Source organism: Manihot esculenta, chromosome 10 (genome assembly GCF_001659605.2).
Source record: "Manihot esculenta cultivar AM560-2 chromosome 10, M.esculenta_v8, whole genome shotgun sequence".
NCBI classification, from domain to species: Eukaryota; Viridiplantae; Streptophyta; class Magnoliopsida; order Malpighiales; family Euphorbiaceae; genus Manihot; species Manihot esculenta.
In genome coordinates this window covers 22,322,310-22,348,014 of record NC_035170.2, presented here as the reverse complement: position 1 = coordinate 22,348,014, position 25,705 = coordinate 22,322,310, and the positions used below count along the sequence as shown (strand labels likewise).

Sequence of the window (25,705 nt, the reverse complement as noted above, 5' to 3'; positions counted from 1 at the left end):
CTCCTAAGGATCCTCTATCAATCAATAGTATCAATTAGCCTATGATTATATAATCTCCTTTAATTATATACAGATTATGTTCATACTCTAACACTCACCCTCAAGTTGGAGTATAGATATTTATCATACCCAACTTGTTACAAAGATATTCTATTCAAGGTCCATTTAAAGTTTTGGTGAGTAGATCACCCAATTGCTCTCATGTCTTCACATAATTGACGGAAATTAACTTTTCTTGAATATTCTCACGGATGAAATGGCAATCAACTTCAATATAGTTAGTCCGTTCGTTGTATATTGGGTTGGAAGCAATGTGAAGAGCAGCCTGATTATCACACTAAAGTTTTGTGGGTGACGCAACATCCAAACTAACTTCTTCCAGTAGATGATTTATCCATAGAATCTCACAAGTAGATTGAGCCATGATCCTATATTCTAACTCGGCACTGGATCTGGAACCACATTTTGCTGCTTATTTCTTTTAAGACACTAGAATTCCTCCAACAAACACACAGTAACCTATAGTTGATCTTCTATCACTTTTGGATCATGCCCAATCAGTATATGAAAAACACTCAACTGCAATATGCCCATGATCACTATAGAGTATCCGGAGTCTAAAGGTCCCTTTTAGATAACATAAAATTTGTTATAGAACAGTCCAATATTTCACTGTAGGTGTAGACATAAACGGGCTTACAACGCTTACTGCAAAAGCAATATCTGGATGAGTCATCACCGTAAGATAGTTTTTACTTTCCAACCAATCTCCTGCACCTCTCTGGGTCATTATAGGGGTCGCCATCATCTTTTGTGAGATATATATTAGGAATCATTGGTGTGCTATAAGGTTTAACTCCCAACTTTCCAATTTTTACAAGTAAGTCAAGGACATACTTCCTTTGAGATAAAAAAAAATTCCCCTTTTACTGCTTAAGACTTTAACTCTCAAGAAATACTTAAGCTGACCCAAGTCTTTGGTATGAAAACTCCATGCAATAAGGATTTGAGAGAAGAGATCCCTCTCTATAATGATAATGTCATCAACATACACAACAAGGAGGATAATACCAGTATTGAATTTCTATAGAAGACTAAATGGTCACACTTGCTTTTTTTCAACCTAAATTCTTTAACAACTTTACTGAACTTGCCAAACCATGCACGAAGACATTGCTTAAATCCATACAAAGATTTCTTCAAACGACAAACTTTTCCGTACTCCCTCTAAGCAACAAACCCAGATAGTTGCTCCATATACACCTCCTCTTGGAGATCACCATGTAAAAATGCATTTTTGATATCTAATTGGTATAAAGGCCAATGCTTAGAAGCAGTTAGGGAGATGAACAAGCGAACCGAGGTCATTTTGACCACAAGAGAAAAAGTGTTAGAGTAGTAAATGCCATAAGTTTGGGTGTAGCCTTTAGCAATAAGACGAGCCTTAAGCCTCGCAACAAAACCATCAGGATTAACTTTCACAATAAAAACTCATTTACAGCCCACAACCTTCTTGCCATGAGGTAAATCAACTAGTTCCCAAGTATGATTTTCATCTAGAGCCTTGACTTTCTTAAGCATTGCATCATGCCTTCCAGAATAGGTCAGGGCCTCCTTTACTATCTTAGGTAAGGAAATGAAATCTATAAAGGTAATTAAAGAGGTGATCATAAGAAAGAAAGTTAACGACATAATAGGTAGACTTACAAGACTAATAGGAAGGTCAAGCTCACTCGGTAGTGGATTTGATGGCGAAGTATATTCTGATGCAGGACATATATCATCAAGTGCTGGTCTCCGATAGTAAAATTGAGCAACTACCAGTTCATCAGAAGGTTGAGTACTAGAAGGAATGCCACCATCAGATTGTGCAGCAGAAGGCATATTAGAGGAGTTCCCACCATCAAATGTGATTCTATAGATGAGCCACTCATCCTCCACCTGACTAGTGGAGGTTTGTGCAACAACAAAAAAAGAAATTTACTCGGAAAAGGCTACATCTGTTTAGACCAAATATTTATTGAGCATTGGAGAGTAACACCAGTACCCCTTCTGAAGGCGAGAATATCCTAAAAAAATATACTTTAAATCTTTAGGATCAAGTTTAGTCACATGAGGTCTGACATCCCGAACATAACAAGTGCAGCCAAAAAGTCATGGTTCCAGAGAAAATAATGGCTTCTTAGGAAAGAGAACATTATAGGGAGTATCACCATTTAGTACTTTAGAGGGCATGCAATTAATGAGGAAGCATGCAATAGAGACAACATTAGCCCAGAATGGCTTAGGAACTTGCACTTGAAACAGCAGAGTTCCAATACTCTCAAGGAGATGTCGATTCTTTTTTTCAGCTATCCCATTTTGGACGGATGTATCAACACATGACGATTGGTGAAAAATATCATTTTGAGTCATGTAAGTCTGAAATGATTCTAACATATATTTTTTAGTATTGTTGCTTTGCAAAGTTTTCACAGAAACATTAAATTGAGTCTTGATTTCAGCACAAAATGCAAAAAAATGAGAAAACACTTCCGAATAATGATTCATACAATAAATCCAAGTCATTCTAGAAAAATCATCCACAAAAGTGATAAAATATCTTAATTCAGATTTAGATCCAGCCGAACATGGTCCCTAAACATCCGAATAAACTAATTCAAAAGCAGACTCAGCTCGTTTATTGACTTTAAGACTTAAAAAGCTTCGATGATGTTTTGCAAGATGACACGACTCATACTCGAGTGAAGATATCTCATGAAATTAAGGGCATAACTTCTTCAAAACCGGTAAAGAAGGATGTTCCAACCAACAATGTGCTTCGAATGAAAATACGACACTAGAAACAGACCGAGGCACCCATGTATTCAAAATGTAGAGACCACTAGATACATATCATTTACCAATAATCTGCTTCGTCACAAGATCCTGAATGAGACAATGATCAGAAAAAAATGAGACACAATAATTTAGGTCCTTGGTAAGTTTACTTAGAGAGATTAAATTAAAAGTAAGATTAGGTAAACTTAGTACAGATGATAGGGTAATAGAAGAAGTGGATTTAACAGTCTCAAAACCCTCAACATTATAGGTGGACCCATCAGCTATGGTAACAAGAGAAGGTGTTGTATGAGATCGAAAGCTGGCAAAAATATGAGGATTACTTGTCATGTGATTTGTGGCATCAGAATCAATAATTCATTTGTGTGAAGAGGAGATAAGGCAAGTTTTACTTATCTCGACAATAGTAGCTACCTGAGTGGACTCTTTCAACTAATTTTTTATAATTTTGTTAGGCAATAGGATGATTTCAATAATATAAACCTTACTATCAGAAGTCATTTTAACCAAAACTTAGCATAGAACACCAATTCACTTCACACAATATTTCAAGACATGAAATCAGGCCTTAAAACACAACACCCAACCTCAAAAAGTTTAAACACAAATCAGGAATGGAGGATCTAGAACATGCTTCGTCACAACAAATGAGAAACCCAACTACAACAGCGTCCGATGATAGATTTGCCGCTGGAGACTGGACGGAAACCACGGGGCAACCTCGTAACAGGAACCAGAGGCTCACCGGAAGCACCATGCTCCTCCACACACCAGCGTGTGACAGATCGAATCGAGCCTTCAAATGGCAACGTGAGATCCACTCGCCGACAGGATGACCGCCGGACTTCAGGAAATGGTCGGAAACACGCCTGTGCGCCTTGGGAAGCCGGAGGTGAGACCAAACGAGCACCGGATTCCGGTGACCCAACCAAACAGTTTCTCTCTACTGAGAAACTAAAAGAAAAAAAGAAACAAAGGATCTTTAAACCCAAATGCTCTTATACCATGGAACAAGATAAGGAACAATTGAGCAATTTCTGTGTATCTTCTCTATTGAAATAGCTATGTTTATATACATATTACAAGGTGTTGTTAAGACAACTTATAAGAATTATTTATCAATCAATAGTATCAATTAGCCTATGATTATATAATCTCTTTTAATCATGTATAGATTATATTCACTCTCTAACCTCTAGCATGAATATGAAAGTTTATGAACTCTTCTTATGGCTAGTGTTTATAATTAGACCTTCTTGTTTTTTTTTAATGAAAGCAATCTTTCGATAAAAAAAATTAAATGAAAAAGTATTCAGCTTTTTAAAAATAATTTTTTAAAAATACTCGTTACTAATCAATTTTTAAATATCTAAATATTAAAAAATATAAAATAAATGGATATTTAAAAAAAAAAAAAAAAAAGTGTCCCAGCGTGGTAGTGTAGAAATGCAAACATTGAAAGCAAGAAGTCAGTCTCCATCTCTCCAGCTCCACCCAGTGCCTTACAAAGGAAATGCTGAAAAATTATTATAAACAACCACCGCATGTACTGCGATTTTATTTCTATAATATTAATTGATTATAATCAATTACGTAATTAATTGTCATAACAAAACTATGGGTACGCTAAAATTTCTTGAAAATGAGGACTTCTAACATGTGAACAAAAACGACACTGCATTAATTGAATGTATGTTCTATTCTGGCCAATTTTTTTTTTCAATTATAATCAAACTAAATTTAAAGTATAATTTTTAATTATTAATTAAAATAAACTAAAAAGTAAAATTAGACAAGTCAATTTAATCTTTGAATTAAAATCAAAATTTGCATATTCCTGTTATTTATAAATAAATTAACTTCACGTAATTACTGTTTTTTAATTTAGTTAAAGAATATTAAATTAAATTAAAATTACTTAACTAATTAATTAAAGAATATTAAATTAAATTAAAATTATTTAATGAATAAATACTGTAATAAGTAGTTTTATTTTATTTTATTTTTTAAATTTATGATTGAAAATTGGAGAAGTAGAATCTGAAATTTCTTAAATTTACTCAGATACACTTACTAGTAGACTAAAATTGTGAGTGATTATGTATATATATATATTTTTTGAATGAACATGAGAGTTGGATGTTTATAAATCGAGTGAATACTCTATAAAAATACTTCATATTTTATGATTTGACCATCCGTACGAATCTGATAATCTCTAAATTAAAATTATTTTATAAATTAAAAGCATAATTCGTTAACTCTCCTCTATATAAACACCATTCACTCACACATACAATACAAACAAATAAGAAAATGGAGTATTTTCATCTCACCCTTCTCCTTCTCTTCATATTATTGATCACCTTCTCTCTCTCTTTACTTCTCTACAAGCACATGTCACAATACAAGAACCATAACCTTCCTCCAGGGAAACCAGGCCTTCCCTATGTGGGAGAGAGCCTGGAATTCTTGTCCACAGGACGAAAAGGTCATCCTGAAAAGTTTGTCTTTGATCGGACAACTAAATACTCATCCAATGTATTCAAAACTAATCTGTTTGGCCACCCTATGTCTGTGTTCTGTGGAGCTGAAGGCAACAAGTTTATATTCTCCAAGGAAGACAAGCTTGTTGTATCCTGGTGGCCTGATTCTGTCAACAAAGTATTCCCTTCTAGTCTCAAGTCATCCTCCATTGAAGAAGCCAAGAAAATGAGAAAATTTATTTCTCAGTTCCTGAAACCTGATGCCTTGCAGCGATATGTAGGTATCATGGACTCCATTGCACAAAGGCACTTTGCTTCAGGTTGGGAGAACAAAGATGAAGTGGTTGTGTATCCTCTGGCAAAGAATTACACCTTCTGGATAGCTTGTCGTCTTTTTTTAAGCCTAGAGGATCCTAACCATATAGCAAAATTTGCAGACCCTTTTCAGTACTTGGTCTCAGGAATCCTTTCCATTCCCATTGATTTGCCTGGAACACCATTTCGCAGAGCCATAAACTCGTCAAAATTGATCAGAAAGGAGCTTCTGGGCATCATCAGACAAAGAAAGGTTGATCTTGCGGAAGGAAACGCATCTGACGATATTTTGTCTCATATGTTGATTACAAGTGACGAGAATGGAGAGTTCATGAATGAGATGGATATTGCAGACAAGATTATTGGATTGTTGATTGGTGGATATGATACTGCTAGCTCGGCTTGTACTTCCATTGTCAAGTATCTCGCTGAGCTCCCTCACATTTTCCAGGGTGTTTACAAAGGTAAGTGACTGTTTATATATATATTTTTCTTTTTTTTTTCCTAATTAAGTCTCCTGTGAATTAATATATATATAATAATTTTTAATTATTATCTTAAATTTATTATGTGTTTGTGAATACAATTTGAATTTCATATGAAAATATGTTTAAGTTTAAATTTGAAATATGAATTATTGGGTGCTTTTAAATTTATTTTCATATAATACTCACGTGTTTAGTCTGCTGATAAGTGTATTTAAATAAATTTAAGAGATTTTTTAATTTTTAATTTTTATTTTAAATTTTAATTCTCATTTTACTGTGAAATAAATAATTTAATCATGTTTTTAAAAAAATTGATTTCTTAAAAAATATTTTTTAATTATAAATAAATTAATATAAAAATAATGTCTTTATGGAGTGTGGATAGATCAATTTAAATGATAGGTAGCTGGTAGGGTTCAGCATTCGGTCGGTTCGGTTTAAAATCGAATCGAATTGAATAAATCAAAAATTGAAATTCTAGTTTTATGAAAATCGAATCGAACCGAATTAAATAAACCAAAAACCGAAATTCTAGTGTTTATGAAAATCGAACCGAATCGATTTTGATCAGAAACCAAACCGAACCGGTCTGATTCGGTTCGATTCGGTTCGGTTTGATCAGTTTCGATTTTTAATAATTTTTTTATTTTTTACATTTTATTTTTAATATTTTAAAATTTAATTAAAATATTTTAATTTTAATATATTTCTCAATATTATTAAAAAACATATTATTATCACTAATCGGTTCGGTTCGATTTTTTTAATTTTTTTATCAAAATCAAACTGAACCAAAATAACTGAAATTTCTGAAATTAAAAACTGAACCGAACCGAAATATATAAAAAAATCGAATCAAATTTTTAAATCAATTCGATTCGATCGGTTTTTTCGATTTGAACTGAATTCTGCTCGCCTAGTAGCTAGAGACCGGAGAGATGGAATTTTTATGGGTGATTTATAAAAACGTTCCTTAATTTTGGTAGAACCTATCAAGTAGTCTCATTTTAAATTTTTGATAATAAATTAATTTTTAAATTTAATTTCGTTTATTAAAATAATTTTTTTGTAAATAAAAAATATATATTATTTTTTTAATAACTAAAATATCTCCTTAAGTGTTTAATCTTTTTTAATAAAAATTATTTTTATTCATTATTTTAGCAATAAAAAAATAAAAGATTATTATTTTAGTTTTTGAAAATGGGTCAACTTATGAGTTTCATTCATTATTTTTTTATTTATTATCGTAGTAAATAAAAAATTAATATTATGTAAGTATAAAAATTAAAATAACAAATTTTCATTTCTTTTTAAAATTAATTTTTATATTCTGTAAATATAAAAATTATAAAATTTTAAATTTTAAAATTAATTTATATATTTAATTAAAAATTAATTTTTATACTTGTATATTATCGTTGGAATCGGTCTAAATTGATTTTTGTATTTACTGAATATTAATTTTTATAATTTAAAAATTAAAATTATTTATGATTATAAATAAAAAAATTAATAGATAAAATCTCTTATGTTTATTCGAATACGCTTTATCAGGAGGTTAAATCTATAAGTGCTAAATTTAATGAGTTTTAAAATTAAAATAGTAATTTTTTAAATTTTTATTATTAAAATAATATATAAATATAACTTTTTTATTAAAAATAAAGATATATTTTTATCAATAGATTTTATCAAATTTCAAAAATGTTACTGCAAATTATATTTTTTATTATTAATTTTTTACTTTTTATCTTTATAAAAATATAATTATCAACTTTTGTATATAAATATAATTTATTTTTTTCTAAATTTTTAAGAGTTAATTATATTTTATAAAATTAAAATGTTAAATAATTATATTTTTATAAAAATTTTGATGTTAGAATTAACAAAAAAAAAATATCATGATATGAATTGATTTTTTAAATTAAAAAATTAAAGTTTAAATTATATATTTACAAAAAAAAAATTATTGTAACTGTTTATAGCAGAACTTCTTAAATTCCAAAAGGACATCAAAAAGGAAAATTTTAACTGTAATTAAATGTGATAGGTGGCAGTTGATGATAAAGCTAAATTTGTAATAACTGTAATTAAATGTGATAACTGTAATTAAACGATCATTGAATCAAAGGAAAATTTCTACTTTGAGGGAAAAAAAAAAAAAAAAAAGAGCAAAGAGGACGTTTCTACAAAAACAATAATTGATAAAGCTAAATTTGTAGCCTACAACCCTTAGCCTATGTTTGGATATGTGAAAATAGGAGGGGAAGGTAAATAAATATGGAAAATAATTAGTATTTTTCCTTTCCTTTGTTCGGAAAGAGAGGAGAAAATAAAGGAGGGATGGAAAATAATTTTTATTTTTATTTGGTTATTTTCTCTCTAATTTGGAGAGAAAATAAAGAAAAAGTTATACTTTTATTTTAAATTTACATATATATTCCTATATGAATAATAAAAAGAATTTAAAAAATATATAAAGGTAAATTTATAAACATATTATTATTTTTCTTTTCTCTCATTTCTTTTCAAATAAAGGAAAATAATTTTTTTTATTTTATTTTTTGCTAATCCAAACAAGTGAAGGAAAATATTTATTTTCCTTTCCCTCTATGAAATTATCTAATTAAAATTAGTTGGTTGGCAAAGGCATTTGTGTTCTCCTCACACAGCTAGGATACGATTCCCATCAAAACCTCCCTCTCCTTAATCTATAGACAAAAGAAAAAATATATATATAATTTTTGCCGTCGTTTTGCTAAAAGATGATAGACGTATTGTAGTGTCTATGTTCTGGGAGAGCTGGTGAAGAGTTGGGATAGGAAGGTGAGGGCGATGGAAATGGAGTGGAGATGAGTTATGATTCAATGATCGAATTAGAAAATGGAAAGGGATAGGAGATGCAGGGTGTTAATTTTTGAAAAAGACAGAAAGGATGATGGCTTAAAAGTTTTCTGATATGTCAATTAATTTTATACGGATATCTAATTAATAATAAATAATTTCAGACGACATGTCATATAAATAGAGATATTATTTATAAATAAAAATTTTATAAATTTTAAAATTTAATTTGTTATGTTAAAATTTAAAAATAAAAATTAAATCGCAAAATGAACTAAAAATTAAGATTTTTAACGTCAATAGTTCTTTATAAGAAAAGAATTTATTATTTTTAATAGATGTTTTAAATTTGAGTTATTGATTTAGAGTATTCTAAGATTTGAAATGAGTAGTTTGTCCCCTTAATTATACTATTCAATACGATTTCAAATTAATCGAACCAATAAAAATGCATTAGTTATTGCTGTGATTTTTTATTTTTTATTTTTTATTTAATAAAAAATTACAAAATTTATTTATCTGAGAGTGTTGCATTTACTTGTTATAAAATATTTTTGAAATCAAGAAATCAAAAAATCAAAAACTAAAAATTTCAAGTTTTAATTTTCTTATTACGAATTCTATCCAACCATTATTTTTTTTTACAATTTTTATTAGATTATTATTAAAAGTTTTAAAATTTTATTTCCATTTATCAAATTCATATTTTTAAATATATATTTATTTAATTAATTTATAAAATATATTTTTATTTTATTATTATAAGAAAAATTTACTATTTAGTAGAAAATCTCATTAATTGGTTTTTAAATTTTAAAAAATAAATTAAAACATTCTTGAAATTTTAAAAATCTATTAATTAATTTTTTCGTTAGTATTAGTTTTAGTTGTTAAATATTTTATTATTTAGACTATGTTATATAAAAAATTTATCAATTAGTCTTTCAATTTTGTAAAAATACCTACTTGTATTTTAGATTTTTTTACAAGAAAAATTTACTATTTAATTTCTATGATATAGAAAAATTCATTAATTGGTCTTTTTATTTTAAAAAAAAATATTACAAGATCTTTAAGTTATTAAAAATATATCGATTAGTCTTTTCATTAGTTTTAATTGTTAAATATTTTACTATTTAGTCTCTGTAGTGAGAGAAAATTTATTAATTAATTTTTTAATTATTAAATATTTTACTATTTAATCTCTGTAGTGAGAGAAAATTTATTAATTGGTCTTTCAATTTTATAAAAAAATCTACTAATTAATTAATTCATACCGAGAACATACATTTGAAAATTTTTTTTAACACTTAACAATTAAAATTGATATAAGAAAGTAAATTTTTTAAAATTTTAAGATCGTTGTATCGTATTTTTTAAAATTAATGAATTAATTAGTGAATTTTTCTATACACGGAGATTAAATAATAATTTTTATTTTTGTAATATTTAACGGCTAAAATTAATGAAATGACTAATTAGCAGACTTTTTAAAATTTTAAAAATATTTTAATATAATTTTTAAAACCGTTCAAATAATAATTTTTTATTCTGTATTTTGATATATAATTATTTATAAATTTATATTTTTTTATTTGACTGTAGTGAAGAGGAAAAATTAATGAATGAATTTTTAATTTAATTGTTAAAAATAATAAAATTTGTTATGCTTTTATTGGATTTATTAGGCGGAGAGTGACATTAATTTCTTTTTAATTTTTTGTGGGCAATATGAAAAATAGAGCAAATGGAGATTGCCAAAAGAAAAGGGAAAGGAGAAATGCTGAATTGGGAAGACATTCAAAAGATGAAATATTCATGGAATGTGGCTTGTGAAGTGATGAGAGTTGCACCCCCTCTTCAAGGTGCTTTCAGGGAAGTCATCAATGAATTCAACTTCAATGGCTTTTTTATTCCAAAAGGCTGGAAGGTAATATCATTAACACTTAGGTTTTGTATGCTTCATAGAAAATATTTTTGAAAAAAATACTTTTTATATTTTTTAGTGTTTAGAATACTAAAAAAAATTAGTTAACGAAAAATATTTTACCGATAAAAAAATTAAGTTATATATGCAGTTTTATCTGAAAAGTAATTAACACGTTTGTTTGATTAATATATGCAGTTGTATTGGAGTGCAAATTCAACCCATAAGTGTTCAGAATACTTTCCAGAACCTGAAAATTTTGATCCAAGTAGATTTGAAGGGAAAGGGCCAAAACCTTATACATATGTTCCATTTGGTGGAGGACCTAGAATGTGCCCTGGAAAAGAATATGCTAGATTGGAAATACTAGTTTTCATGCATAACTTGATCAAAAGGTTCACCTTTCAGAAAATAATTCCTGACGAGAAAATCATTGTTAATCCTTTTTCAGCGCCTGCTAAGGAACTTCCACTTCGTCTTTTCCCTCATAAGGATTAATAATTTCTGGATATCTACGGATTGTGTATGGCTCCAGAGGTTTGGAATCCAATTGGAAAATAGCACTGGAACCGAAAATACACTATGCTGTCAGAATAAATTATAATAAGACAAGCTTTGGTTTGAAAAATATTTCCTTTCGAACATTGTTTTGATATTTTTTATAAAAATTACACGAGTCTTAAAAAGAGCCCGATGCAATGGTTGCCTACAATTATGGTTTAAGGATGTTTTTATGTACTTGTCTTCACTCTAAACATAAGTCCAGTAAAACAAATTTTAGCTCTGATATCACTTGCTACAGCAGGATTGAAATTTTGCAGTAATGGAATAAATCTCCAAATGTAAAACAAACTTCACAGCTAGGGCATTAAGACTGAGACTTTAAATGTTGTGGATACTAAGGTATCAGTATTAAGACAATGCGCATGTAATTTCTTATTGAAATCAATATAATTATACTAAATTTTAATTTTAATTTAACTAGAATTAGATTTTGATAAATATAAAATTCTAATTTATAACTTTTTCAGTTTTATAATTATTGTTCACTTTAAGAAACTATTTTTATTTTAGTTAAAGGATAACTGTTTTTATTAATTATTCTACTATATCCATTTTTAATATAAAATGGAGATATTAAGTTGTATTTAAATAATAAAATTATTGCTGAATCTTTGACCTTGCGTCAATGTTTATCTTCTGCTACAGATTGTTTTTTTCAGGCAGGTTGTATTTTTACGGATAACCAATCCTTAGCCTTAGCTATTCGCTCTCCTCTGGATGACTTTTCAGAATTTGGATTAGTTGTTTCTGATTGCAAAGATGTTATGCGGTCTCAGGGTAACATTCATGTTTGTTGGGTACGGCGTTCAGAAAATAGAGCCTCCCATTTATTACCTAGAGAGTCTATTCATCATGGTAGATTTAAGATTTGGATTGACATTACTGATTGTCTCTTGGATTATTATTGTACAAGATAAATAAAGTTTTTCTTGATTCAAAAAAAAATAATAAAATTATTATTAATTAATAAAATATTATTTAAATTAAATATTGTTAGATGGTTTGAATTCTCATTTAGAAAAAAAAAATTAATGAGGGATTGTATTAAAAATATGATAAATTAAATAGAGTTATAATAACTAATTTATATTTTAATTATAAAATAAAAATTGAAAATGATAAAATTTTGAGATAGCAAAATACATAAGTAAAAAAAATCATGGAAAAAAGAGAGTAAAATTTATCTCAATGAAATTTTATTTAGTTAGACTAAAAAAAATCAATTTTTTAATTTTTTTTCTTTAAGAATCTAGAAAGGTTAAATGTGATAATCTATTAAAAACAAATGCATATTCAGCCTACACTCATTTAAAAGTTAAAATTTGAAGAATATGTAATTCATATACCACTTTTTCGTGCCCTTTCATTATATATTATAAATTATAAAAAAAAACAACTAATATGCCAGCTTATTTCAAGATTTCCATTGATCTTCAAAACAACTGAATTTAAATTTAACATATATTATAAGAAAACCCAATTAAAACTACGCGTTAGGATTAGTAATTCACACTCTTCTCCTTTGAGCAGAACACAGAGCAGCTTTTACACCAGCACAAGAATACACTTAGTTAATCTATTTATTGAATGCTTCAACCAATAAATTATGTAGTACAATTATATTATGATAATTTATCAGCAATGCGTTTTGATGAGAATTTAATATTTCGTACTAGAACAAAATATGTGAAGGTGCATTATTACTACTTTAAAAAAAATTATAACATTATATATTCAAATGATACCAATAAAAATGAAAGATCAAGACAAAAATTTCAAAAGTTGCATAGAAATTGCTTGGCATTACTTTAAAGAAGAAGAGATAATTAGTGTTGAAGGGGAGTGTGGTCAACACTAATTATATGACATGTGATTCATAGTGCTAGTAAAATATTAGACATTGAAGAATAAATTAATGTATTTAATGGATTATTTAATATGAATAGTTGGAAGTTGTATTCAATAGGATATCTAATATGGATAGATAGAAATTGTATTTAATGAAATATTTAATATGATAATTGAAAGTTGTACTTTATAAAACTTTTACATGGCTAGCCATCCTTGTCCTTAATTTGAGTGCTTGTAAGAGTGATTGTGTTAGAGTAAAAAAGAGAGGAGAGCTCAGAGAGTTAAAAGTGAAAAGAAGTGTGATAATATTGTATTAAATTTATAAGCATTAATATGATAAGTCAAAATGCTTTCTCCCATATCAGGTTATGGCTCAACTCAATTTCAAACATAGCTACTATGTATAAAAAGCTAAATATTTTATATGTCATTAAGGTGATCGAGTTTACAAAGCAATCCTATATTTATGGACTTCAAAGAGAATTAATGGATATGGTCTTCCTCATACTTTCTGAAAGGGGCAATTTGTAGTGAACTCCTAACCTCAAGTCACAAGTTCTATTACACACCACCCTTTAAGGTTAATAAACATAGTAAATAAAAGGGTAATTTATTTAGAGCAAGTCTATATGGACTCACGATATATAAGTATTAGATTTCATATAGATTTTATTATCATTTTACATTATAAACACATACTAAATCTAACTCAGTTTTTCTATAAATAAAACCGAATTCAACTTGCTATATTTGTTTATGTTGGGATTTGGGTAGAGTACTTGCAACATGGTTGCAAGCCCCCTTAATTTACGAGGAATTTTATTGGAATTGAATGATAATTTGCAAGCAATAATAGTTAACTTGGGCTATCAAAAATTTTATCATATTTTAGAGTCCCATTTCTTACTTGACTTCGAGCAAACTGCGTTCTTCTAGACCTAATCACAAGCAAATCTGCAGTAAAAAGAATTTAAAAATCAGTAAACAAAAATACAATATGTAAAACATTAGAAAGTATTAAAAATTTATTCCCTAGTTCTTGTATCTGGCTATCACCACAAGCCGAACACTGTCTGACTACTTCTCATTCTAGTAGCGCTCGGATGTTATTTTGTGCTTAATCTGAACATATAAAACTAGAATAAACAATCTGTTCAAGAAACTGACATAGAGTGATAAATTAGTTATAGGTAAACTGGATTAGGAAATAAATGGAAAAGCAAAGAATGTGGGTTGATCATTGCTATTGCTTGGAGGAATAGAATGCTTCCACTGAACAGAGATTCTCCATCATTCGTTATTCTTAAGCTCTCGGGGCTGAAGAACATTTTTTCAGTTTCAAGAACCTGTTCTCTCCGAACGAAAGGACTAAATCAATGAACTTATTCTTCGGGTTTGCCATCCCAAGGGTTCCTCTTATCGTGCAAAATCCAACTAATGAGCTCTTTTTCTACAGCTCTTTTTCTACAAGCTTGATAGCAGCCCAAGCCAGTAGTCCATGGAGATGAGAATATAAGAATTATGAGTCATATGGTGATGGAGAATAGAAATTGGGAAATATTGATCTAAAATTTAAATTTAAGGCTAAACAGAAATAGCATTCAATACTCGGACAACAGTACAATTCAACACAGAATTAAGCATGCCTGAAGCAAGATAGCTTCAAATAATTGCATACACTCAAAATGAACAAAACACGGGGAAAAAAGCAGCACGCATCATATGCTAAAGAGATAAAGCACCACAGGAACTTCTTAATATTCTTCATCTTCACCATCATCGCCCTCAGCTGATTCAGCACCAACCTCTTCATAATCCTTTTCAAGGGCAGCAAGATCCTCACGAGCCTCAGAGAACTCTCCTTCCTCCATACCCTCACCCACATACCAGTGCACAAAAGCACGCTTGGCATACATGAGGTCAAACTTGTGGTCAATTCTTGAGAACACCTCAGCAACACTGGTTGAGTTGGAGATCATGCACACAGCCCTCTGAACCTTGGCAAGGTCACCGCCTGGGACAACAGTGGGTGGCTGATAGTTGATACCGCACTTGAATCCAGTTGGACACCAGTCAACAAACTGAATGGTGCGCTTGGTCTTAATAGTGGCAACTGCAGCATTCACATCCTTGGGCACAACATCACCACGGTACATCAAGCAGCAGGCCATGTATTTACCATGACGAGGATCACACTTGGCCATCATAGAAGAGGGCTCAAAGGCACTGTTGGTGATTTCAGCAACAGACAGCTGTTCATGGTAAGCCTTCTCAGCAGAGATAACTGGTGCATAGGAGGAAAGCATGAAGTGGATTCTGGGGTATGGGACCAAGTTGGTCTGGAATTCAGTCACATCCACATTCAGAGCACCATCAAACCTCAGAGATGCAGTCAAGGAGGAGATCACCTGGGTTGTCAAAACAATGAGTTTAAAACAGAAATATTCAAAAAATCATTGCTGAAGCTTAGCAATAAAAAATCAGATTAATTAATTAGCCATCTTTGAAATTTAGCATTTCACCGTATATATCATCAATCACTCCTTCAAAGGCACCTAGTGAAAACTATAAAGATGGTATTCACCTGAGAAACGAGTCTGTTAAGATTGGTGTATGTTGGTCGCTCAATGTCAAGGGAGCGCCTGCAGATATCGTAGATGGCCTCATTGTCGAGAAGGACAGCAACATCAGTGTGTTCCAAGAGGGAGTGAGTTGAAAGGACACTGTTGTACGGCTCAACGACAGATGTGGAGACCTGGGGAGATGGGTAGACAGTGAAACCCAACTTGGATTTCTTTCCATAATCAACAGACAAACGCTCAAGGAGGAGGGATCCAAGACCAGATCCAGTACCACCACCGACAGCATTGAACACAAGGAATCCCTGAAGGCCAGTGCAGTTGTCAGCAAGCTTTCTGATGCGGTCCAAGCAGAGATCAACAATTTCCTTGCCAACTGAAAACAAATAACGAAAAATACAATAATTAGAACGATTAAGTCGGTTTTCAATAAATAAAACATGCTAGAAACTCAAAACATATACTCACTGGTATAATGGCCACGGGCAAAGTTATTGGCAGCATCTTCCTTGCCACTGATGAGCTGCTCTGGATGGAAGAGCTGGCGGTAAGTTCCGGTCCTGACTTCATCAATGACAGTGGGCTCAAGATCTACAAAGACAGCGCGAGGAACGTGCTTCCCTGCACCAGTTTCACTGAAAAAGGTGTTGAAGGCATCATCACCACCGCCAACTGTCTTATCACTTGGCATCTGGCCATCAGGCTGAACAAAGAAAACAAAATTTTTCAAAACAGATGAACAAACTCACTCAACAATATCTAAACACTATTTGTAAGCAGATCTGAAGCAAGAACATCATTCATAATCAAAATGAGAATCTAAGCTCACGGATCTGACTCAAACGCGCAGATCTAGCCAAATGAATACAGATCCAAAAAATTTAAAAGAAATATACCTGAAATAGCAGATCCAATCATCCAAATGAACAAAAAGAGAGATACATCCAAATGAACAAAAAGAGAGATACCTGGATACCGTGCTCGAGGCAGTACAGCTCCCAGCAGGCATTGCCGACCTGGATACCGGCCTGACCAATGTGAATCGAAATGCACTCTCTCATTTTCGTAGATTGATTTCACAAAAGCAGAAACAAAGCAAACTAGAAGAAGAGATTAGAAAAGCTAAGAAACGAAGGCGTTTATGAAGACGCCTTCTGATTCAACCCTAAGGATGGAGGCGAGGGTTTCGCTGAGATGGGGTATTTATGGTTTAAACGATGAACGGAGGTTGAGATATTTGGTGGATTTAACCTGTGGGTGGGTAAGGTACGTCATGGAGTGATGACGTGTTGTTGTATGATTGGCTTCCAAAATTAACTATGGTTAGGTTTTTCTATTATTTTTATTTTGAAATTTTAAAATTTTGCCGCTCGTGGCCAGCTAAGAGGATAATACAAAAGGTTGCTTGGATGAGAAAATGACCGTTATAAAATAACTGTTTGGGGACAGGATTACTACAGTTCTTACTGCGTTATAACGCTTTATCCTTCCCTGATCTCTTTTTTTTTAAACCTTATTCCTTGTTTGGATAAGATCGAGAATGTCGGCTTGCTTTTTATTTAAATAAAAAATAGATATAGATATTGTATTTATTTAAAAATAAATTTATTATTTAATTTTATCATTATTAATAAGAGAACGTTTATTATTTTAATTTTTTGATAAATTTATTAAAATATTTTTATTTTTTATTATAAAATAATTTTTTATTTATTTTTATTATTTTAAAAATATAGTAAAAAATTAATTTTTTTTAAAAAAAGAAAAACTATATTTTATTGATAAAAAAATATTTTAATATATTTTTTAAAGTATATATATTAATTTATTGATGATGGTAAAATTCATAAATTAAATAAGGTATATATTTAAAAATAAATTAGAATTTAAAAATTTTTTCTTTTATTTTTTATTTATTTTTTAAAAAAATAATAAAAAAATTATTTTATTAACGGTGAAAAAATAAAAATATTTAATAATTTTTTAAAAATATAGAAATTAATATATTAATAATAATAATATTTAAAAAAATAAATAATAAATCTCTTTTATTTAAATTATTTATATACTTTAATTTTAATAATTTATAATTATTATATTATAATTACTGTAAAAGAGAGACAATTAGAGCCGTTGAACTTGAAAGTTGTGTATGCTTTTTTTATGGATATATAATTATTTTCATTCTGGACATTTATTTTAAACTTGACAATTTATAATTGAATTGAAATTACACGTTTTAATTTTCTTCTGATCAAAAACATTGAGAAGAAAATTTTCTTTCATTTTAATTTTGCACAATATCCTCTCTTAACATTTTAACTTTAATTAATAAAATATTTTATTCCATAATTTTTATTATTATTTTTAATTATTATCTATTTTTTATATTATAATAATATATAAATAAACTATTGCTCTCTTCATCTTATAATTTTTATTTATTTTATTTTTTTATATATATTAAAAAATATAATTTTTATATTAATTTTTTAATTATATTTATATTAAATATATTAAATATTAAGAGATATTTAAAATAATTTAAAAATTAAATAGAATTATAATAATTAATTTCAATATTATGTTATTATAGTAAAAAAAAGGATAATAATTTTGAGATACTTAAAAAGAAAAATATAATAAAAATAATGAGACGAAGAAAGTTTAACTCTATTTAATTTTATTTTATTTTTAAAATAATTTCTCATTAATTATTTTTTTAATATTTAATAAATTATAATATTTTTAAAATAAGTATAATTAAAAAATTAAAAAAATAATTTTTAAATATATATAAAAATAAAATAAATAAAAATTAGAGAATAGGTAGAGTAATATTTAATTTAACCCCTTTATTAATTTATTCCTTTCTTTCTTAAAAAGCAATCACCAGGCTGCAAAAGCAAATGATAGAGAGATAGAAACTGATTATGGGGTCATCTGAAGATGATTGGTTTATATATTTTTCAAAAAAATATTTAAACTCATTAATTTCTATTGATAATTGATAAATAATAAGAAAATTTTAATTAGTTTCTCTTGATTAATCATTAATTATTTTATTATTTAGTAATTTTATAAAAAACTCATTAATTATTTTTTAAAATTTTAAAAAATTTACTAATTAATTCATTTTAAGAAGTATTTTAATTTTTTTATAATATTTAAGAAATAAAATTGATGAACGAACTAATTAGTATATTTTTAAAAAATATATAATAAAATAATTAATTGATGAAAATTTTCATTATATGAAGATTAAATAATCAATTTTTTTAATTTAATTAATTAAATTATTCATTACTAGCTCGGCCTAATGCTTTTTTTTCTTTTTCTTTTGTTTTCTATTAAAGTTAGAGATAAAATAATGGTTTTTCTTTAAATAGCATTATCTAAATATCATAAGAAAATATATAAATATATGAGTTTTTTTTTATTTAAATAGATTATTTTTTGAGAAATTCATCTCTAATGAAATAACTTAGTTCCATTAGAGAAAGTAAGTTCATTCGTTAAGTAGGAGCCAACATTCAATTAGTTGGATTCAAAATTAAATAAATTAAAATTAAAATTAAAATTTTAATATTTATAAAAATTAAATTAATTTTGAATAAAAATCAATTTAAATCGAACCAATCTTATTCGGCTTAATTCTGTTCGATTTAACTATTTTATTTTTTACATTTTATTTTTAATATCCTTCAATTTAATTAAAATATTTCAACTTTGATTATGATTTAATCTCTTTATATTATTAAAAATAATATATTATTACTCACTAATCGATTCAATTTAATTTTATTGATTTTTTTTATTAAAATCCAACCGAATCGATATAATCAAAAATTTTAAAAGTTTAAATCGAAGCTTTAAAAAATACTAAAATAAATTTTTAAATTAATTCTATTTGATCGATTTTTCCTATTTAGACTGAATATTGCTCGCAATAATATAAAAAGTTTTGATTTTTAGAAAGTTTAAATAAAAATATCAATCAAATAAATATAATTTTAATATTTTATATAAATTTTAAATTATTTAGTTAAATTACCCAATCAAACAAGATCATAATTTAAAATAAATTATTTTAATATTTTTATTATTAAATTGTATGAAAAATATTTTCAATTAAAATAATAATGTTTTCTAACTACCTTATTAAAAAAAATAAATACTAAACAGACTTTTTTTTCACTCAACTCTAATTCAAATTTTAACTCTTATTACAAATTACAATGTGGTTCCCATACTCGGATAAAAAAGAGAATCGTGATAAATTAACTGTTACCGTAAAACTGAGTAATTTTTCATGATAATAATTTTTATATAATATAATCTGAATTTATATCCAACGGTTTCGAGTAGCACAAATATCTTAGTGGTCATGAATAGGGCTGAGTATTCGGTCGGTTTGATTTAAAACCGAACCGAATCAAATAAAAATTTTAGTATTTATTAAAATCGAACCGAATCAATTTTGGTTAGAAATCAAATCGATCCGAACCGATCTGATTCGATTCGATTCAGTTTAATCAATTTCGATTTTTAATAAATTTTTTATATTTTACATTTTATTTTTAATTTTTTAAAATTTAATTAAAATATTTTACTTTTAATATAATTTAATTTCTCTATATTATTAAAAATAATATATTATTATCACTAATCGGTTCGGTTTGATTTTTTTAATAAAACTGAACTGAAATAATTAAAACTTTTAAAATTAAAAATCGAATCGAATTGAATTAAATAAAAAATTAAATTAAATTTTAAAATTAATTTAATTTGATCAGTATTTTCAATTTAAATCCAACAGTACTCGGCCGGTTGAAGTAACAATGATGAAGCAACAACTCACATGATCACAAAAATAATTAGGTGAGTAGTGATATCTCTTGCATGGCCCACATTATGGATTGCATAACCAATTTGCGTAATAAGATATTGTCAACAATCAATGCCTTTCTTCATGTCTACTCCTCCAATTGCCTCAAATAAATGAATAAGTCTATGTGGAAATACTAAAGTGGAAAGAGAGGAAAATATTAGGATTTCTGATAATACTCCTAACTCTTTTATTATTTACGTTTTATTCTTAAGTAATATTTATTTTTTAAATTAATTTAAGTTAAACTAATCATTATATATGTAATTAATTAAATTTTATTAAAAAATAATTTTAAAAAAATTATTAATTTACTATTTAATGATATAATATAGTGTAAGTATATATTTTATTTTATTGTAAAAGAAAATTATATTAGTTAAATAATATCTTTTAATATAATAATTATTTATATATTTATATATATTTAATCTATAGTATATATAAAAATGAAAAAAAGAGGAAAATATTAATATTATCAATAATGCCTTTAGATCTTTTATTTATTTATAATAATTTTTAATTAATTTATAGTTGATAATATTATTATTTAAATTAATTTTATTAATAAAATAAAATTTTAAAATAAAAAGTATCTAAAGAAAATTAATATTAAAAAATAAAAGGAAATACAAAAGAAGATTTAGGAAGCCTAATCCAACCATTCAAAGAAAGTAATTGAGGAACACAATAACGCTTGCATCCATTCTTTGCCCGAGACAAAGAAAATCAGACTGCCCCCAGTTTTTCAACCAATAATAAAATTAACAACTCTTTATTCTTCTCTCTCCAAACAATATTTGATTCAAATGAATTAATTTAAAATTTTAATTCAATTTTATATTAATTGTGGTTTGGTTTGATTTTAAATAAAAATTTTGAAAAATATAATTATTTTGATTTAATTTAATTTTAATCGAAAAAAATTTGATAAATTCCGACCGATTAATTTATATTTTAATTAAAATAAAAATATTTCAATTAAAATTTTAAATATTAAAAATAAAATATAAAAATTTCAATTAAAAAACTCCCACCCACAAAAATCAATTAAAATAAAATCAATTTAGTTCAAATTAATTTATTCTCTAATTCAATTTGATTTTAAATATTTAAAATTTTAAAAATTGGCTCATTTGAATGTTTTTTCAAAACTTAATTATATACTATTATCCATAATCCACTATTATGATAGCAAACATTTATAGTTGGTTCATTATTTGGTTTGATTTTATTGAATTTTTTTTTTAATTTTAATTAATTTTTTTTTTTGTGTTTGGTTGAAATAAAGGAATTTTTTTATGTATTTTAAAACAAATTTGAATTTTAAAACTTATTAAATTTTAAAGATATTCTAATGGTTTTATAATTTTTTTAAAACTATTATTTTTAAAGGGTGTCAGTGGCCATTTTAATTTTATTTTGGGACTTAACTCTATTAACTGATCAAAAGTAAAATAATACTATTTTTATTTATTTACCTTTTTTTTGAAGCAAATTTATTTACCTATTTATCATGTAATTATAAAACAAAATATATATTGATTTAATATATAAAATAATTTTTTATTGCTAGAAAGTTTTAGGGACAAATTTCTTTTGCTAACTTAGTGAGTGGTTAAATTCTATTTTATAAAACTATGTTGAATTCAATTTTATTATTTTATAAGATAAAATTTACATTTCAAAATTTAATTAAATTTAAAATAAAAAAATTACTTTATAATACATAATCATTAAAATAAGTTAATGAACGATTATCACGTGACAAGATTTTCAAAAATTTATTTTTTCTAAATGGATCAAATCTTTTATATAATAAAATTATCGTTTAAAAATATAATTCAACAAATTTTCAAGATGTTTTTATTTATTGATTGATATTAATTAAATTTATAAAAAATTTAATAATTAATTTACATTTTTATAATATAAAAGCAAATATATACAAAATTTAAAATAGAACGAACCTAAACATCAATTAACTCACTCTTTCTATTTTAGGATGGACCAGTTAATTCAGTTCATTTTCAATTATATCACTATCAAAAATTTTATATTTAATACATTTATAACAATTAATAAAAATATATTAATAAATTTAAAATAAACTTTCATAAATTGAAGATTTACGTACTAAAATAAATAGTATTACCGATAATAGAAAATAAATTTAAATATTATAAAATTAAAAAATAAAATATATTATACAATTGTCTAGATATAATAATAGTAAATGAATAGAATAGTTTTATAATTTTTATCTAGATAAATTATTGAGTGAAAATTATTTAGTATGATTAGTCAAAAAATATTATTGTATAATAATTATGAAATTTATTTTAAATTTTATCAGATTTAATAAGAATTAATTTTAGTTATAACTAATTTCATGTATTTAAATTTTGGGTAAACTGTAATTTAGTCCCTCTGGTTTAGTGAAATGTAACATTTTGTCCCTCTGTTTTAAAAAATCTTCAATTTAGTCACTGTGATTTTTAAAAACTATGACATTAGTCCCTCCCGTTAGATTTTCAGTTAAATCACCGTTAATTTTAGTTAAAAAGACTAAAATACCCATTATTCTTCCCGATCTTCTTCTTCCCATTCCAAGCAACCTCCACTTCTTTCATGGAGGAGACTGCCTAGGCTTCCATTTGGCATATAATTGTACATAAGCAATCTTGTGTTTCGATTCCAACAGCAACCCAAGAATCTGACAATGTTCTTGTGTCGGATAGAACCTAGGGTTTTTACTTCAGTGGAGAAGGAATCCCGAACTCCCCTAATGTCTAACTTGTCATTTTGAGAGTCTTTCTCTGTAGCCATTGTTGTTGGCCACAGCTTCTTAACTGCAATGACTTCTCCATTTTCTAGTTATGCACGATACACTATTCCTGAACATCCCTTCCCAATTACATTGGCTTCCACTAGGCATTTCAGAACTTGTTCTACTGAAAAATTTAGCTTCTGAAATGGGGTGAAGTGCCAAGGCCATGAATCCCCTCCCATCTCGGATTCGCAATCATCTCTCATTAGTTTCCGAGCTCTGAAAACTGCAATTGCTCCAAAAATTACCATTGCTATAGTTAAGGTGATAAGCAATGCAATGACAAGTTTAAGTCTATGTGATCTCTTCAATTTACTGTTATTTGACATGCTCATCGATGTGGCTTTTCTAAGGAAACATGAGTCTCGACCCTTAGAACACAGTCCCTGGTTTCCTGACATTTCTGTTTCTGATAACTGTTGGAAAAGCTTGTTGTCAGGAAGATAGCCTGTGAAATTATTGTGAGAGATGTTTAGAGAAACAAGATTTTCGAGTCCTACAAGTGCCATCAGATCTCCTTCCAGTTCATTGTGTGAGAGATCAAGAATGGATAATTTGTTTAGAGCATAAATCTGGGGTGGAATCGTCCCGGTGAGTGCATTCCAACTCAAATTCAAAGAAGATAAAGAGCTAGGCAGAGTGCCTCGAAGGGTATTGTTGCTTAAGTTCAGCATCTGCAGCTCATTGCGATTGCCAATTTCTGCTAGCAGCGTTCCACCAATATGGTTTTCAGACAAGTCGAGGAAACTGAGGTTTTTCAAGAGCCCGATTTCTTTTGGAATTTCTCCACTGATTCTGTTATTAACAAGCCGAAGACGAATAAGAGAGACACAGTTTCCCACCTCAGGAGGAATCGAACAGAAAATGTCGTTAGCAATTAAGAGAAGTTTTGTCAGGTTCTGAAGCTGAAACAGGCTTGGAGGTAAGCTACCAGTGAATGCATTTTGTGACAAATCTAACGCTTCAAATCCCCAAACCTCTCTCTTTCTCTCTCTCTCTAAACTGATTCTTATCTTAAAACTCAACCCAGCACAGCTTCCTTTGCAAATAAGCAAGAACAAGAGAGAGAAACCAACAAAAACAAGAAAGATTAAAGATTTTCAACCACTCCACCATCTTCACCTCGGGGTTCTGTTCTTGCTTCATCTTTTTGATAGGAGAAGAAGAATAAGAAGGAGATCGAGAAGGAGAAGAAGAAGTAGAAGGAGAAGGAGATCGGGAAGGAGAAGAAGAAGAGGAGGAAGAGGAAGGAGAGAGAATGGGTATTTTAGTCTTTTTAACTAAAATTAACGGTGATTTAACTGAAAATCTAACGGGAGGGACTAATGTCATAGTTTTTAAAAATCACAGTGACTAAATTGAAGATTTTTTAAAACAGAGGGACAAAATGTTACATTTCACTAAACCAGAGGGACTAAATTACAGTTTACCCTTAAATTTTTAAAATTAATTTTTTATTTTTATTAAACTAAACATATAAAATATAAAATTTAATTAAATTCTATAGATGTTTTTACGAAGTGTTGCTAACGTTTTAGCAAAGTAGTTGTAATATATTTTTCAATCAATTTAAATTTAATTAAAAATTAAAATAATTAATCAATTAAATTAAAATTTTTTAATATAAGGACTTTTTTTGAAAGCCACTCTTCGCACTTAGGACAATTTATTTTTAGTATAAATATTCCAAAATAATTAAATAACTTATAATCTGATATGATTTTTTTATCATAATTTTTATTTATTTTTTTATATATTAAATATTTTTTAATTATATCCATATTAAATAGATTAAATTTTATTAAACATTAAAAAATATTTTTAAAAATCTTTTAAAAATAAAAAATTAAATAAAATTACAATAATTAATTTATATATTATTATAATTTAAAAGAGAAAGATAGTCAATAATTTTTCAAAAAAATTAAGAGAGGAAGATAGTCAATAATTTTAAAAAAGTTAAAAATAACAAAAATGATAAAATTGAGAGAATAAGTTACTGATAAAGCATGTGTTAGTTGATAATTTGTCAGATTTCCCACAACTACCAGGCTTTCAACTATTTCTCAAACAGCACTCCAATTTT

At 27.4% G+C, this 25,705-nt stretch overlaps 2 protein-coding genes and 1 pseudogene across 2 annotated transcripts; 1 reads left to right on the top strand and 2 right to left on the bottom strand.

Annotated features, from left to right (window-relative positions):
* Positions 1 to 5,157: 5,157 nt before the first annotated feature.
* Positions 5,158 to 11,573, top strand: LOC110625349 (beta-amyrin 28-monooxygenase). The gene is made up of 3 exons (XM_021770971.2): positions 5,158 to 6,106; positions 10,723 to 10,910; positions 11,106 to 11,573. Exons 1-3 carry the CDS (start codon positions 5,158 to 5,160, stop codon positions 11,403 to 11,405), a joined length of 1,437 nt encoding a protein of 478 aa, XP_021626663.1. The 3' UTR covers positions 11,406 to 11,573.
* A 3,299-nt stretch (positions 11,574 to 14,872) lies between these two features.
* On the bottom strand, positions 14,873 to 17,124 carry LOC110624851 (tubulin alpha-2 chain). Its single transcript, XM_021770251.1, has 4 exons — positions 16,870 to 17,124; positions 16,370 to 16,604; positions 15,907 to 16,277; positions 14,873 to 15,730 (listed from the first exon to the last, which is right to left on the bottom strand). The coding sequence occupies exons 1-4, from the start codon at positions 16,960 to 16,962 to the stop codon at positions 15,077 to 15,079; spliced, it is 1,353 nt and encodes a 450-aa protein (XP_021625943.1). The 5' UTR covers positions 16,963 to 17,124; the 3' UTR covers positions 14,873 to 15,076.
* Positions 17,125 to 23,369: 6,245 nt separating this feature from the next.
* On the bottom strand, positions 23,370 to 24,824 carry LOC110624234 (annotated as a pseudogene).
* Between the last annotated feature and the right edge of the window lie 881 nt (positions 24,825 to 25,705).

Coding starts and splice junctions, on each gene's coding strand:
- LOC110625349 (XM_021770971.2), top strand. CDS start 5,158: ATGGAGTATTTTCATCTCACCCTTCTCCTTCTCTTCATATTATTGATC. Junction 6,107..10,722: donor TTTCCAGGGTGTTTACAAAG/GTAAGTGACTGT, acceptor TATGAAAAATAG/AGCAAATGGAGATTGCCAAA. Junction 10,911..11,105: donor TTATTCCAAAAGGCTGGAAG/GTAATATCATTA, acceptor TAATATATGCAG/TTGTATTGGAGTGCAAATTC.
- LOC110624851 (XM_021770251.1), bottom strand. CDS start 16,962: ATGAGAGAGTGCATTTCGATTCACATTGGTCAGGCCGGTATCCAGGTC. Junction 16,605..16,869: donor GCCTCGAGCACGGTATCCAG/GTATCTCTCTTT, acceptor TTCTTTGTTCAG/CCTGATGGCCAGATGCCAAG. Junction 15,731..15,906: donor TTAACAGACTCGTTTCTCAG/GTGAATACCATC, acceptor TTGACAACCCAG/GTGATCTCCTCCTTGACTGC.